This window comes from Felis catus, chromosome B4 (genome assembly GCF_018350175.1).
Source record: "Felis catus isolate Fca126 chromosome B4, F.catus_Fca126_mat1.0, whole genome shotgun sequence".
NCBI lineage: Eukaryota > Metazoa > Chordata > Mammalia > Carnivora > Felidae > Felis > Felis catus.
Window position 1 is genome coordinate 117,842,918 of NC_058374.1, and position 17,840 is coordinate 117,860,757.

General features: G+C 38.8%; 1 protein-coding gene across 3 annotated transcripts in view; it reads left to right on the forward strand.

The window, feature by feature from the left end:
* CFAP54 (cilia and flagella associated protein 54) overlaps window positions 1–9,730 on the forward strand; it is a 289,781-nt gene extending 280,051 nt beyond the window's left edge. For 2 of the 3 annotated variants that reach the window (XM_045062193.1, XM_045062194.1), the window contains exon 68: window positions 8,385–9,730. In XM_045062193.1, the coding sequence (XP_044918128.1) occupies window positions 8,385–8,504 (120 nt within the window). In that variant the 3' untranslated portion in view covers window positions 8,505–9,730. The remainder of the gene's footprint in view (window positions 1–8,384) is intronic. The other variant, XR_006600982.1, reaches the window with a different exon arrangement.
* The last annotated feature ends 8,110 nt before the right edge of the window (window positions 9,731–17,840 follow it).

Genomic DNA, 17,840 nt, shown 5'->3' on the forward strand with positions numbered 1-17,840 from the left:
GATGGCCTCTAAGGTTCCTCCTGGCATGGCATGTGTGTCAACCACAGAATGTCCCTTCTCCCTGCAGCCTCTGTTCCCAATCCCACCTGACTTCAATCCCCTGCTCCTCCTGTGGGCTCCGTGGCACTCTGGACCCTTTCCCAGCTTGACTTTTAGAAATTTTATGGAAGCTTCTCAGGGTTCCGTGGGGGAATTTCTCAAGTAAAATTTAGCTTAGGTGAAATTACTGAATTTCTTCATATTTAAGTTTATGGAAAGATATTATTTGAGGGAAGAAATTATTTCTGAATCTTCCTCCTATTCTTTGTTTTCTAATTCTTCTCATACTCCAGAAGGGACACTGTTCCTCAGGGTAATCAAATAACATGATTAATAGGAGTTTTACTGAAAATGTGTTAAGCTTGTTCTACCATGACCCAGAAAAGCAAGCAGCATCTGGAAGTCTGGTATAAGAATTCTTACTTAGTTATTACTTCAAATCTCCCTTTGGCTTGTATCACTTGTATACTAGTGGGTGTGTGTGTGTGTGTGTGTGTGTGTGTATTTTTTTTTTTGCCATATTGCCAGTTGCTTGATTGTTCTATAGTTAACCGTTGAATTAAATATTTGTGCCTCTCATGGCCCCTCCACTGAGACCCCCAGATCTCCCTTCAGGACTGAAGAGCTTATTTTCCCAGCTCTGGGAAATGTACCGACAGTACTGAGTTCTCAACCCTCTTCAGAAATGCCCATGGGGGGAAAAGAGATGGCCTCCTTTTGCGGGGCTGGGGGGGGGGGAGGTCTGGTTGATATGCAGTACAAAGACCTGACCCCCCTACCACAATTCAGAGCATCTCTGAAGGGTCATCCCAGCTTCAAAACTCCCTCTCCGTGGGGTTGGCTGAGCCCTTTGTTGTGACTGCTCTTCTCTCTCTCTGCTAATCCTGCTTTCTTTCCTTTCCTATGGGTGTTGATCCCAAGAGCATTCCCTAATAAGCTTCCTGAAAGCTGAGTTCCATCTCAGAATCTGTTTCCAGGAACCCAAACCTCAGCAATGAGTTTAAAAAAAAATGAAATCTCTGACTGCTGATGAATACATGAGTGCTCAATTAATTCTTATTTATTGGAATTAGAAGAATTCCAAAGGAGATAGGAAGCATACTTTCTGGCTTAAAGTTTATTTCCTAATGAAGAAGTAAAGACTGTCACCCAATCATGATTAAAACTACATTCTACAATGTGACCCCTTAGTTAACCACATTTTCTCTTGACCTCCATTTGACAGTTAATTTACAAATGAAATAAACTCTGTAAAACAAAGACTCCAGCCTACCTGCAAGCCTCAATAAATGCTGGCTTCCTTTCTTAGGAAAAGCTTTTTTTTTCAGAATAGAAAAACAAAGACTTGGTAAAGCTTTAAAACTATTTCTCAAAATAAAGGCAGTGATGTAAAATGATATAATCACATGTAAGTACTAGCTTAGAATTTATATTCTTGCATCTCCAGAGAGAGTGAGAAATAAGCATTCAATTTTATAACACATTGAATACAAGCATTTCTGTTAAATCCTCCACCCAAGACACTTCTCCTTTAACTCTTTCCCCAAAGCCCTGATTATAAGCACTGAACCATTGGCCATGAACTTGCATCTAGCCTTTATGCCCCATGCACTTCATTGTTGGTTGCATAACTCATCCTTCCTGTTCTGATTAGAGCTTTTGATATTTTAAAGGGGATTTGCCCTGTTTGAGACCCTTTATTAGTTCTTTATATGGTGAAAAATACTTTCCTGGAGAGAGAGGGGGAGAGCAGCTGTTCTTTCTGCACAATAGGGTGTCATATTTCAAAGACTCTTTTCTCTGGGCCTTAGTCTCTTGAGCAGTTAGAATAAGCCCGGTATGTACAGCCCAAACTCCAACTTTTCTCTTAAAGATCTCTTTTGGCCTTATAGGATTGTTTCTTGAATAGTTCCCTGTAAAAAGCAAAGCACACACCCATAATGGAGATACCACTGCCAGCTCAATCGCTTTTCACTAAGTAGTGCCTCAGCTTGGCCTGGGAAGGGGTATGGAGGGCAATATCTGCCAAGGAGGAGGGGGGTGTAGGAGAATGTCCCAAAGACCCCAGAGACTCTCACTAGCTGAGCACTGCCCTAATTTACATGATACCAAACATGACTATTAGGGGGGTTTTCCTGACACCAACTACTTCTGCGATTCTCTGACACCAACTGGGGGTCTAACCATTCGAGTCAGTTCCAACACTACTACCAGAGTTAGGGTAGACTTCACAGATTAAAGGTTAATCCAAGACTGACCCCACTTTAGATGCTGGCTACCATCTTCAGATTTGATAATTCACTAGAATGAATCACAGAACTCAGGAAAGTGCTTCACTTACCATTACCAGTTTATTATAAAGAATACAACTGAGGAATAGTCCCATATAAGACATGCATAGGGCAAGATCTTGTGTGTGTGTGTGTGGGGGGGGGGGGACAGAGGCAGACCTGCTATGCCCTCTCTGAGTGTCCCACACTCCCAGCACGTCAACACGTTCACCAACCAAGAAGTTCCTTGAAATCTGTCCTTACGAGGTTTCTATGAAGGTTTCATTACATGAGCTCGACTGATTAAATGGTTGGCTGTTGTGATCAAATTCAGTCTCCAGCCCCCCTCCTTTCCCCAGAGGTCAGGGCTAGGGCTGAAAGTTCCATCCTTCAATCACATGGTTGGTTTTCCTGGTGACCAGCCCCTGAAGCTATCGGTCCCCTGCCCCACAGTCATCTTATTAGCATACAAAGGAAAATTCCCAAGGATTTTAAGAGCTTTATGCCAGGAACCTAGGACAAAGAACGATTACTTATTTCTTATTATACCATAGCTATAAACTATGAACATAACCTAAGATTGAATTTCAAACATACACCCAATGGATGTAGTCCCCCTCAATATGTCTTCCTTCATCGAGGCATTTTTCATGTATTCCAAAACATTTTTGGCATCTTTTTGGGTATGAGGAGAGACAGGGTCCTTTAGTGTTGCTGAACAGTTTTTGAACTGACTGAAACATTTGGTTTCCTGTACGTGTAGGACAACGTGTCTGAGCAAACATTGTCCTTTACTAAAAGGTGAACTCTGTTCAAGAGCTCAAGGAAATGCCATGCACAGCTGAGGCTCAGTGGTGGGACAGTGACAGTGACGATAGCTGCGGTGATGATGATGGTTTGTGAAGAATCAATCCTATTCATAGACAGTGTGACATTTGAAACAATTCTCTGTACAAATGCTTTCTCTCCCATATCCCATCTTTAATTTCTAATTTTCTTGTTCTCAGCAAGGTGTCTTTATAATAATGTTATTTCTTTAAAATTTAATTTTAGAAGATTTCTACCATCTTACCAAAATGACCCTTGATCTCATATTATGTTAAGAAACCTTTATTCCTGTCATATTTAAAGTTTTATTATCCCCAAATTGGAGTGATAAAAAAGATAATCTTGTTCTCGGCAAAGTGTGAAATGTCCTGTGGTCTCGCAGAGTTGCATACAACTCTCCTTCTCACCTTCTTAAGAGTTGGGTGCTATTTCTGTTAGGTCGCGGAGGATAACGTCTACTGTTGTTAGTCATTCATGATACCGAGTCTTAAGGAAGCCAGTATCATATTATCCTTTCTGCCTTGGAATGTATATTATTCCCCAGTCTGAAAAAAAATATCCAATAAAGTATTAACTTCAAAGACTCAGGTGACATATTGAGATAGACCTATAACGTGGTACAGAAACCTATACGTGAGAATGCTGGATGAAATCAGCATTTGTTTTCCTACCCTGAAGCTTTTAAACCTTTTTTTTTTTTTCGTGGCTGTGGCTCTCTGTGTTTTAAAATTCTTGAAAGGAGGTGAAGTTAAATCCATCCATATCACAAAGCCCAGTTTTTGATAACCTGCTTACCTCTTACAAGATCAGGCAAATGTAACTGAGTAGTGGGAATTCCGCTTTCTCCCATTTTTCTTGGTCATTAACGCTTAGAACCAACAAAAAGGCAACTGACACTGTGCTGAGAGAACCAAGAAGAATTCTCAATGTAGGTGCTCAGTAAAAACTCATTGGATTGAGGAGAATCATAGATACTTTGAAGATGGTATGATTTTTCTTTCAATCAAGGAAAATTGTTGGAACAAAAGACCAGAAGTAATAAAATCCTTCATTATGATAGATTCTAGTTTTCACGCAGACACTTCTATAAAATATAGCCTTGGCAAACAACCTTTAACTCTCCAATGACTTTCCCAGGCTCCCCTTCAAGACAAGCTCAAGTCCTGGCAATGAACCCCTTCAGTGTTTCTCAACCTGATTAACTTTTTTCCCTTCTTCATATTATTTCAGACTTCTATCCTTTCTAGGAAGCCAGAATCATCACCATTTCTTTAATACTGCTCCTTGCAAGCATAACCTACTTAAACTAATTTTCAGTCTGCTTACCTGCCAAGCCATTCCCTTCCTTTCTCTCCACAAAGCCTTTCTTGATCCAGGAAAAGGAACCAGGATTCCTCGGTATCTTATCCAGGACAATCCAGACTCAAAGCTACTTACAAAAGACATAAAAGACTCTCCCATGATTCTATGATTGCTAATCCTGTCTCTATTGAATGGCAAAAAAAGAAATTCAGTGATTTCACCTAAACTTAACTTTACTTGAGAAATTCCCTATGGAAGCCCTAGAAGCTTCCATAAAATTTCTAAAAGTCAAAGCTAGAGAAGGGTCCAGAGTGCCACAGAGCCTACGGGAGGAGCAGGAGACTGAAGTCAGGTGGGATTGGGAGCAGAGGCTGCAGGGAGCAGGGACATTCCGTGGTTGGCACACAAGCCATGCCAGGAGGGACCTCAGAGGCCAGCATTGGCAGCAGGGGACAGGCAGTGCACCAGAGTGGTTAGGAACATGTTCTGAGGAACCAGTGTGTCTGAGTAGAGATCCTGGCTCTGACACTAGCTGAGGGAGCTTGGGCAAGTTGCCTAAAGTCTCTGAGCCTCATGGGTGTGTTCACGTTGTAACCATTATGTGGGCTCACTTTAAATGTCCAGGTATCAAGATGGAGTAGATACAGGTCAAGAAACATGACTAAAGAAACACTTTATCTTTTAACTCCATCATTTTATTTGAAATCCCATAAATTCTAATTTGCAAAATCTTGAACTCTCTGGGGAAAAGATGTAACTCTGACTTCCTAAAGCACGTTCAGATTCTCTTAGCGTTTATAGCGTTGATGTATTTTGACTGTGAGATAAATTTAGCATTTTCACTAAACTTTAAACTTTTAAAGTTTTCCTAAAACTTTAAAACATTCACAATAATAACCAAATTATAAAATGCCTCGGAATAAACTTAACAAAAATAGTAGAGGACGTAAGTAAAGAAAAGGTTGAATTTTAGTAGTAGACAGTTTTACAATGTCATTCATTTAATAACCCTTCCCCCTTTCCCTGAATTGAAAAGTCAATTAATCCTGTGTTTATGACATCCTATCATCATTTCTAATTAACACTGCATGGGGATTCTCAGCCAGTGAAGTAAAGAAGAAAACAGAAAGGAATAAAGTGTGAGAAAGGAAGAAAGAAAGTTCTTATTCTTTATAGACATAGAAAATCCAAAATTGTCTCCTAGGATGAATAAGCGAATTTAGTGAAGTAGGTATAAACATATGAGTGTACATATAACTTTTATTTCTATACAGCAGAAAAAAGTTATAAGTGAAAAAATTTTAAAGCTATCATTTGCAGTAGTATCAGAAAATTTACACAGACATACAAAGGATGTGGAATAGCCAAAACCATTAAAAAAAAAGAACAAAGCTAATGAAGCTATACTTTTAGTTGTCGAGTCTTATGAAAGAGCTGTAATAATAGTGCGAGATTAAGTATAGATATAGACCGATAGAACAAAATATAGACCAGAAGAGATGCACACATTTGTGGTCCCGTGGTTTATGTCAAAAGTGACTTTGCGGTGCAGAGAGGAAAGAATGGTCTTTTCAACAAGTAGATCTAGGTCAATTTGGTATCTATGTTAATTGCTATAACCTATTTGGAAAGAAATCTGGCAAGAAATGCTAAAATGTGGGGCACCTGCGTGGCTCAGTTGGTTGAGCATCCAACTCTTAATTTTGGCTCAGGTCATGATCCCAGGTTCATGAGATCGAACCCTGCCTTGGGCTCTGTGCTGAGCATGGAGACTGCTTAAGATTCTCTCTCTCTCCCTCTCTGCTCCTCTCCCCTGCTTGCACTCGCTCCCTGTCTAAAAAATAAAAATAAAAAAATAAAGGAACTGTTAAAAATGTAAAGGGTAAACACCCTTTGACTAAACCAAACCATCTTAAGGAATCAGTAGTACAGAAATAAAAGCATGTGTACCCAATGATGTATATGAATAGATAAGCATGTACAAAAACTAGAAACAACCTCTATGGTAGGTGATTGAATAAATTAGGATGTGGCCATCCCATGCATTGTTACGTAGCCATTAAAAAGAATGTGTTCGACCATATTAGTAATGTGGAGCCTTTATTGTGTGTTCATTGTGTGCTAGGCACTGTTCTAAGTATTTATGTGTATAAATTCATCCCATCCTGTAACAGCAATATGTTGTAATAACAATTGTAATTACAATATTATTTCTGTTTCATGGATGAGGAAGTTAAAATTCAAACAGACCAAATATTTTACTCAAGCTCACATAGCTGGTGTGTGCTTGAGGTCTGAGTTTGAATCAAAACAGTCTTACTCCAGAATGCACACTCTTAAACTCAACGTAGTTATTCTGCCTCCCCAAATTGATTAAAGAGGGATTCTTCTTACATATTGGTAACTAAAAAAAGCAAATAATGGAAATCTAGTTATCCCATTTCAAAAAACAAAGGAAAGAGAAAAGGGAAAAGAAAAAACCCACATGAATATACATTTGTTAGAGGATTTTAAAAGTTTTGGAAAGATACTCCTGAAACTAGTTATACTTATTACTTCAGGATTGAGTGAGAAAGGAGGACATTATTAATTTTTTCACCTCTTTATTATTTTAAGTTATAGACAAGTACTGGAATACTTTTGTCATATTTTAATCCAACAAAGTGAAGAAAAAAATAAAAGGCAGGCTCCACTTCTAGATTCACTGAGTTTTCTTAAGAATAAAAGTTTCAGGGGCGCCTGGGTGGCGCAGTCAGTTAAGCGTCCGACTTCAGCCAGGTCACGATCTCACGGTCTGTGAGTTCGAGCCCCGCGTCGGGCTCTGGGCTGATGGCTCAGAGCCTGGAGCCTGTTTCCGATTCTGTGTCTCCCTCTCTCTCTGCCCTTCCCCTGTTCATGCTCTGTCTCTCTCTCTCTGTCCCAAAAACAAATAAACATTGAAAAAAAAATTAAAAAAAAAAAAAAGAATAAAAGCTTCATTTGGTATGCCTGGGTGGCTCAGTTGGCTAAGTGTCTGACTTCAGCTCAGGTCATGATCTCGTGGTTTGTGAGTTCGAGCCCCACATGGGGCTCAGAGCCTGGAGCCTCCTTCAAATTCTGTGTCTCCCCCTCTCCCTGCCCCTCCCCTGCTCATGCTCTGTCTCTCTCTGTCTCAAAAATAAATAAAACATTAAAAAAAATTTTTTAAATAAAAAAAGAATAAAAGTTTTGTTTAACAATTGGACAAGAAATTAATAAAACTTTTCTTCTAATTTCTTACCGCAATTTAGGCCCACAAGGATCTAATCTGTTATGGTCATTCTACACGACATTTGCTCATTCATCTTCCAAATTATCTACATCTGCATAAAGTAGATTCCCAGGAAACATTGTTTCCATTCCTTCCTGTTTATTCTCTCCTTCTGGCCTCTCTCTCAATGAAATAACCAGTGCTGTGATGGTAAAAGCAGTCTTATTTTCCGTCTTTTGTTCTGTTCAGGTGACTTTGGCTGCACTAGTTCTCTGCATGGTCTCCCCGTGTGTCTTTCAGAAAGAGTGAGCTCCAAACAGAATTTGCTTCACTGTGGCAGGATTTAAGCTCAAAGCGGGACAGGGAGATTTTCAACTGGACAACCTGTTAATGGAAGAATGCATTTCGTTAGGAACAGGGCCAAAGTCCTACCTGTAGAATCATACGCAGTGATTATAGAAATGCAAATAGTCCATATTTCTAGAAATACCTGCTTTTTTATAGGCTAATCTATGAATCTTAATAGGATATAAAAATGATATGTGTGACATTTCAGCAGTGCAGAGACGTGAAACTTTGCATTTTACCTTAGGCAAGAGTTAAATATCTTTCACATAAAATCATTACATGGAATTGGTATTTGTGTGTTTGAGAACTTTACTTCAGCCAACAGTTTGAAACCATGCATTTCATGAACACTTTTTGCTTCTTCTCAGGTCCCATTTGCTATCTCGCTGCCATCTATATTCAATCTTGAGAGACTTTTTGATCTTGCTAACGGTTGTATTGTATCAGGAGGAAGCCTCTTCAACTGGATGGTGTCGATTATTCCCTAAACATTCTTCACATGTTAACCTTATAAAGGATTTAAGTGATACTGTTTTTCTTGGTTTAAATACATTTTTGGAACTGTCTTCTCACAACAAGCAAAATAAAATTGTTTCCTCAAAAATTTCCTCAAAAATTATAGTTTGAGTAATGTCTTAAATTGTATCTGAATTAAATAACAACGCTGTTGCTTATTAAAACAACCTTACAGAACTGTTCATAGAAAATATGTTTGTGCAAGGTGCAACTATTCCCATGGTCATACAGTTCATGTACAGGTTGTCTTTAGATGTGTCCATAGAACAAGATTGGATTAAAACAGTGGTTCTCAACTGGGGGCAATTTTGCCGCCAGGGGACATGTGACAAGGTGTGAGGACATTTTTGATTGCTGTAACTGGGAGGAGGGTGCTACCCGCCTCCAGTGGGTAGAAACTAGGGATGCTGCTACCTATCCCAAGAGGCCCAGGAGGGCCCCCCCACGACCAGAGATCATCTGGCCCAAAATGTCAATAGTGCCAAGAGTGAGAAACTCTGGATTAAACCTCAACATGTGGTCGGTTCAACTTTGGAAGTTTGTCTATGTGGTTTGGAAAGAAATCTGTAGCAAATTAAGACCTTTTATATTTTATACTGCTGGGAGCCACATTATATAAAATTTTAGAGCATGAACTATGGAATTATATAGAACTGAGTTTGAACAGTAACTTCACCACTTACCAGTTCTGCTCCTTTAGGAAAATAACAAATTCTTTAAGCTTTTGTTTGTTTCCTCATTTGTAGCATGGGGCTATTAATAGGATTGCTATGTGAATTAAATTAAGTGAGATGGTGTAATAAAGTACTCAGCGCAATATCTGAGGTGGTACTAATCACCGTGCTGGGAGTTATCATGTCCCTGCCAAGGTGGAGGGGGATCAAGGTGATGGGAGGGTCATCCCTTTTCTTTAACATTGAAGAAGGCTATGCCTAAATGCTTCCTACATGCCAGCCTGTTCATGCCATGAACAGCAACAGTAAAATGAAAAAAAAAAAAAGTAGGTATAACCTAAATGTATTTTTCTGAAGTTAAATGTGGTTAATTAATTGCCCTTTATCCTGAGATTATGAATTTTCTGCTTCCTATTGCTGTTAAATTGGCTTTTCTTTTATGAAGTAGTGGTAATAGTAGCTGGTAACTATTTACATTTTTTAATGTTCTTACTTTATAATAAAAGAAAAAAGTAGCAACTGTATTCTGGCCCCTGGTTTTTAAAAAATTCACACAGCCATGCAGTTCCAAAGTCCAGGAACAGCCAAGGTAGAATTGTCCTAGAATAGTACATGGAGAAAATGAAACTTAAGCAAGACTTTTAATAATAAGAATTTTCACGGTCAGAAATTTGCTGGTAGGGAGGATGCTGTAGGAGAACAGACACATAACAATGATAATGAATATGGTTTGTATGTCAAGGATTTTCTTGCTACCTATCTGGAGTGGACAGTCATAATGGAAAATGAGCTAAACTCTAAGAGTGGAACTAGATTGAAGGCTTCAGGCTTGATTTGGTGTATCATAGGGTACTATGACTGGTGATTAAGGAGAGGAGTGACAAATTCCTAGCACTAGGGGAATTTCAGTCAATGTTGAGTGAGTGAAAAAGAATGAATGAATGAATGAATGAAATGATGGTCTGGCTTTCAGAAAAGATATGTATTCCATATATAATGGAAAGGGAAGAAACAGAGACAGAACAACTGGGATACCATGCTGCAGTGAAAGAAAAAGGAACTATTTCCCTTTGAATTCAGGGAAGAAAATTGCCTGATGACTATACCTTCATATGAAATAAAGTTTGGGTCTTGCAGGAAAGCCACTAAGATATGATGGGTTTTATGTGGTGAGGGCTTCCAAATCCTTTGTCCAGAGACTGGAGCTTATAAGTTTCTCTGGTAGGAGAGAGAATGCCTTTAAAGGTTTTGTGTTCCTCAGAGGAAAAGTTTAATTTATGGGAAGTTTAGCCACCAGGGGCAAAAAAGGCACAACAGGTTACTATGCATTTAATATAGGTGTGGAAATATAGCATGACTAGTAACCAAGGCCATTTACTTCAACCTAATATTTATTTCCCAAGAGTGTATATGCATGTATTCCACTGTTGGTCGCTAGTAAGTTTTTACTAACTGGGTGCTTTTCATTTTTTTTGAAAACATTTTTAACATTTACTTATTTTTGAGAGACAGAGAGAGAGACAGAGCACAAGCGAGGGGAGAGCAGAGAGAGAGGAGACACAGAGTCTGAAGCAGGCTCCAGATTCCGAGCTGTCAGCGCAGAGCCCGAGGCAGGGCTTAAACCCACGAACTGTAAGATCATGACCTGAGCCGAAGTTGGATGCCTAACTGACTGAGCCACCAGGCACCCCTCATTTTTCTTTATTTTAAATATTAGTAGATATAAAGGCGTGTACTGTTTTATAGGACCCTAGAATAATGCCTGGCACATAGTAGAGGTTTATAACATTTCTGGGATGGATGGATGGATGGATGGATGCATGCATGCAGGTGACCGAGGCAAGATGGTACTATGGGCTTCTAAAAGGAAGGGAAGCAAAGGTATCACCACCACCTCCGCCACCACTACCACTACCACTACCATTATTGCCTAACCCTGGAACATTTTCTGTCCTCACAAGAATTAAGATCGTGATGCACATTGGATGACTCACCCCGTGTTATGGATAAGGAAACAAAAGCAAAAGGCAGTTAAGTAACTTGCCCAATAATCACAGTTAGAGGCAGAACCAAGATTTAAATCCAGCTCTGTCTGACTGGAGAGTCTGAGCTCTTCATTGCTAAACTGGCTTCCCCAGCCCTTGCGCCCACTCCACTGCTCCTGGAAATTGGGAAGTCAAGAAAAAGGAAGACATGGCTGAGCCTCAAGCTAAAAGTGGAACACCTATTGCCTAGGAGCAGATTTTGAAACATGACTTGCAGACCTGAACAGATGCCCCAAGAAAGCATGTTGTCCACGCCAGTGGTAGCCATGCCAATATACCGGTTTCCTCTGGGGATGGCAGATCCCTCCCAACTGTAACAGGTAATATTTCAGCACATTTTTACTTTTTCTCCACTCTTAATAACTTACAGCTGCTGTTATTCTTAGGTGTTGTTTTGACTGAGAAAAACACTGCGTAAAACTGCACCACACCCTATTATCGTAGTTGCCCCATTTTAAGCCATCATTCCAGAAATTCCCTCATCTCTTCTAAAATAGGAACACTCACTGGTTAAAGCTGAAACTTTCTGTACAAGGCAGTGAGGATGGTGATAAAATGGACTGAGGTACAAACAAAAAGAAAATTCAAACCTACTGGGATGAAAGATGTTTATTTCCGGAAATGTCTTTCAGGATTTTTTTTTTTAAGACCAAATTACACAATTTGCAGCTGCTTATTTTTTCATACAATATACAGTATCTGCAGATGCTTTATAGCACACACATGCAATGTTTCCTATTTTAATTATAACAGAGAATGACAGGACGCAAACTGAAAGGGGAGAAGAAGGGAAGCAGAAAGAGGGGAGGGAAGCAGGGAGCGAGAGAATAGAGGCCAATGCCAACAGCTAAGTGATGGGTAATAAAACCCCAGAGCTTCCCGTATCTTTCTCCATATCAATCTCTAAGAAATTGCTTTAGAAATTGACCACCTGACAGCTATTAAGATGCTTCAGGGCAGTAGTCTTTGTTTACTTCATGTGTTGGCACTTTACACAATTCCCACCCCAGCTAACTTGTTCTCCTTCACTGAATTGCAGGGGGGAAATGGCACATTTCTGGAGAGTACTAGAAGCTTGGTTTCTGCCTCTATTCCGCATTCCTCTTGCTTCTTCTGGACAACATGGTATGAATCTCTCCATCCTAATTCAAATGACAGAGCATAGGGCTCCCAGAACTCCTTGAGCACTTGCTGGTGCCCTACTCATTTGCCTCTAATAGTGTCCTTTAGCGTAGAGTTTTGCACTGTTGTATTTTCACAGTGCAGTCTTATAACCTTAGCTTAAGGGTGTCATAAGTGTGTGAGTGCGTCCCACATTCCTTTGGGTTTCATTTAGCTTGAGACCGAGCACCTCGTTGTTTGCACTATATCTTGGGATGTACAATTTCCCTACAACCTGGAAATTTAGGTGAAATGTCTATCTATATCTATATCTATATCTATATCTATATCTATATCTATATCTATATATCTATCTATACCTATCTATCTTTCATCATCAAAGATATCTTCAATCTATGGAAAAAGAGATTTTAATAATTTAATATTATCTATGTGTGCACAGGATTGGACAAGCCCATAACTGTGGGTTAGGGGAGAAAACAGTGGACCAGGAAGTCCACTGTTTAACCACCTTTTCTCATTTTCTCATGCTTGAAATGTTTGTGTTATATCTCCCAAAGAAACTTCGCCCATGTGCCCAAGGAAACTTGTGCAAACTGTTTTCCTGATGCATTGATTACAATAGCAAAAAACAAGCAAACAAACAATCTACCTAATTTCCCTCAGGTAGAGAATAGAAAAATAGTAGTGTAGTCATATAGTAGAATATAAGACGGAAATTGCAAATGAATGCATAACAGACTACCAAAGAACAGTTAGTTTTATTTATTTAAAAAAAATTTTTTTTCAACGTTTATTTATTTTGGGGACAGAGAGACAGAGCATGAACGGGGGAGGGGCAGAGAGAGAGGGAGACACAGAATCGGAAACAGGCTCCAGGCTCTGAGCCATCAGCCCAGAGCCCGACGCAGGGCTCGAACTCACGGACCGCGAGATCGTGACCTGGCTGAAGTCGGACGCTTAACCGACTGCGCCACCCAGGCGCCCCAGAACAGTTAGTTTTAAATGAATTAAAGAGATATTTATCTGGATACACTTCAAAAGTAGGTTGAACAAAAGAAAAAAATGTAGTGTTAAAGAAAACATATAGGAAGACACCATTTATATAAAACTTTTTAAAACAGGTGAAATGACATAATAGAGTCTTTATGAATGTGTGAGTATATACTAACAACATTTTGAATACAGGTTAATGGTCAACCCCAAATTCAGGTTTCCAGTCACCTCTTAGATGAAGGAGGGGGAATGAGATCTAGCAAGAATGCCCAAGAAGTTTCATTTGTACTTGTAAAATTGTCTTTTTTTTTAAATTTTTTTTTAACGTTTATTTATTTTTGAGACAGAGAGAGACAGAGCATGAACAGGGGAGGGTCAGAGAGAGGGAGACACAGAATCTGAAACAGGCTCCAGGCTCTGAGCTGTGAGCACAGAGTCCGACACGGGGCTCAAACTCACGGACCGCGAGATCATGACCTGAGCCGAAGTCGGCGCTTAACCGACTGAGCCACCCAGGCGCCCCTAAAATTGTCTTTTTTAAGCTGGGTATTTGTTATATTGGTCTCTACTTTTTTTTTTTTTTTTTTTTTTTGCATACATGAGACATTTCATAAGTTAAAAGCAAATATATCATTTTCCTTCCTCATCTTGTTGGCCAGCATACTTTGTGTGGTTCTTGGCTCACCTACTGGTGAATATTAAATGTGAGTTGTGACTCTGGTCTCATTATACAGCTGTAACTGAGTAGCTCACATCTGGTTCCATTATTTGGAGTTTTAGTGACAACTAAAAATCATCTGGAAACTACTGTCAGATTATATATGTGCTCAATTTTAGAAAACTCAAATCTATGAAAATATTAATTTTTAATATAAGTTAGTAGAACCTCAGTATATGTTTAATTAAATTGAGGCAGATTCTCTGTGCAGTTCCTGTCAATGGTAAATTCCCTAGTTATACTTTAAATTATTTGATTTTCCAAAATTAGATATATGCAGGACTTCTTACATGATTGCTAGTTATGCAAAATGAGGGTCATTGTAAAATCCATCTATCCATAATTTCAATGTTTTTAAAAATGTATTAAGGAAGAAGTTTCTCTTCTCTGAAGACTCATTTCCTATTTTTGCTTTACATATCAGTAGAGCTTTATGAGATAAAACTTTGACACTAAAATTTCCATAGCAACAGATATTTTTTGGTCATAAATACAGACATGATTAACGGGAAGGCTTTAGTGACAGGAGTTTTCTTCATAATTCATTAGTTAAAATGCTGGGTTAAGAGGCATAGGAATTTAATTACAAAAAAAACATTTTCGACTGGAGCTTTGGAAACAACGCAAAATTAATTGTTATTAAATTGTCTTTGGTCCTGTTTGATATTTAAGATAACATTTATACATTTTGTATTTAATAGCTTAGAATGGGAACGGGTCTAAAAACCACATTCTGCCCAAGTGCATATCACCTTGATCCCTCCCTTAAAACTGTCCACAGTGTGAAAGAAAAATCAATAGATTTCTAAATAATTTGAAGACTTTCGAAGAGTTTCACAACTTTCCTAATTTAATTCTTCCCCACAAGATTGATGAGAAAACTTGAACTGATGTCTTTTCTTGTCATTACAAAAATAATTCAGAACTAATATAGAGGATTCATGAAATATTAAAAGGTACAAAGTAGAAAGTAAAAGTTACCCCAAAATCCACCACTGTGAAACAATCAATGCTAACATTTAAATGTATTTCCAATAGCATATCTAATTGTCTTCCCTAATAGCCAGAAAAACATAGTCTTAGACTGAGAAGTATTGAGATTTGAGGCAACTATCCATATTCCTTAGGTGTAGTGCAGATGCCTTTTCAGAGCATATTCGTTGGGAAAATGCCCAAATTGGAAGTGTTTAGTCCTGGTGGTCTGAATGAAATGCAGTTAGAAAAATCGGGGTGTAATTAGATCCAAAGGAACTGCCCAGAGTTCTTCCAAATAATAAATATATGGTAATGATCCATAGGAAGGAAAAAATCCACAGCAAATCTTCATTTGTCCTTTGGAGGCTAGTCATTTAATCGCTCTTTCTTAGATATGCTAGTATTTCCCTGAAAAACTTCGGTCATTAATTTAAGCACACCCTTGTTCATTTGATAGATTTTATTCATTACTTTGTGCCTTTGCTTTTTTGGCAAGAATGTCCTTTCTCACTCTTTGTATTTATAAAATATTTATCAAGTGCCCACTATATGTTGGAGCCTACACATGAGGAATGCCGCTTAGTCCCTCCTTCAAAAAAAGGCCACATCTAATGATACAGCTCTTCTTTCTAGATACAGCCCAGACATCTCCCCTACTGGGACCTGTGTTTCCTGCCACCCCCTGGTTTCTCCACACACCCACTCTATTTTACACATGCTTATTTGCATGTCTGGCCCCTAGCTTGAGGTCAGTGAGCAATGCAGGTAGATTTCAAGAAACAAATGAATTTATTTTCCCATTTTTAATTTGGAGGCTAGCAGATACTGGATATTTCCACTTTTTAATGGAAATTTCTCATTAAGTTTTGATTTGCAGTTCTTTGACTACAACTGAAGTTGAATGTTTTTTTATTTTTTACATTTGTTATCTGTGGATCACATTTTTTTTCTATTTTCATGTCTCTTCAGGACCTTTACTCAATTTTTACTTGTATGTCCATCTATTTTGTTGTTGTTATTGTTGTTGCTGATCTCCAAGATTCTTTGATGCCCTTTTTGAATACTTTGTGACATTGTTTTCAGATTTTTATTTGCCTCTCACCTTTCATTTACAATTCAGTGGTTTTTATTTTTAAAACTGTGGGAGTCAAATCCTGATCACTTAGATATATTCAGACCTGCTCAAAAAGGATGTAAGAGAGCTTACAAGTATATGCTCAGTACAAAGATAAGGAGTTGAATTAATTTCTTGAAAAAAAAAAATTACAACCTTTACACTCACTAGAGGTCAGCCACGGATGCGGCTGCATGCTTTCCTGCGGCACATTACAACATCAACAGTGTTGGGGAAACATGGGCCACGTACTTAGAAGCACTGGTATTCCCAGCACTAATTCCAGAGAACAGTTTTTCCTGTGGGGTCTCATGAGACTATATCCTAAATGAACTCTTTCTTCAACAGCAGCCTAGAGTGAAATGCAACCTATTTCATAGACCATTTCAAGGATTGTAGATCTACAAGGGACTGTATTTTTCAGACTTTCTTATGAGAATTTTTCATTTATTTTTTTAATTTTTTTTTTTTTGCAAAACAATATCCACATCTGATGAATCAATTTAAAACGATTCGGGAGGCATGTAGCAAAGAACAGATATTTATTGAGCTTAAACCCAGTTTCAGACCAAAAAAACCCCAGCAATTTTACTGGTTAAAAATATTTTTCAAATGTGTTGGGCTGACATGGAAAAACACAGCAAAATGGCTATTTTTCAAAACCTCAAAGGTTGATGCTTTGAATTGCTTGAAGTAAGTTGGTTTATCAGTCTTGACATCGCATTCGGAAGGAACACCATCTACAGCCAGTGCTGCAGTAGTTCAGGTAACCACAATATATAGTTCTGCTTGAGGTGCTGTAAGTCAAATTCTAAAGTAAAGAGAAGGGATTCTGAGGGAGCTGAGTATACATGGAAATACCATTTTGTGTGTACATTTTCTGGATTTCTGGCTGAAGGAAAATAATTTTTCTGACATGAAAATGTTTTTGTGGGGGCGCCTGGGTGGCGCAGTCGGTTAAGCGTCCGACTTCAGCCAGGTCACGATCTCGCGGTCTGTGAGTTCGAGCCCCGCATCGGGCTCTGGGCTGATGGCTCGGAGCCTGGAGCCTGTTTCCGATTCTGTGTCTCCCTCTCTCTCTGCCCCTCCCCCGTTCATGCTCTGTCTCTCTCTGTCCCCAAAATAAATAAACGTTGAAAAAAAAATTTAAAAAAAATGTTTTTGGTTGATTGGAGATTATAATTTTTATAGGATAATGGATTCATAGGTTTAAAAGACCCATAAAGTTTATCCAGTTCAGTGCTCTGCTGCAAGCTTAAAGCCCCTTTAAACTGTCTCCCTCAAGGAAACACCACATTGAATAGCAGCCCACACTTAAATAGCACCACCATACAGTGGGTAAGATGGCCAGCAATGATATCAGGCCATGTGGGTTGGAGTCCTGGTTTTCTGATTTACCACCTACATAAACTTGAGTAAGTTTCTTAACCTCTCTGCACTTTGGTTTTCTCATCTATAAATTGGGGATAGATAAAGCATCTGGAACAGTGCCTAGCAGATACTGGACACTCAGTGTAGTTATCTTTTACTTTAATTGCATCTTATATTATTACATGCACCTTTAAGGAATGTTCGGTTCTGCCTAGGAAGTTCAGAAATTTTTTTTTTTAATTTTTAGTAATAAGAGGTATTCACCTCTAGTTACTGGCAGAGTAGCTTTCATT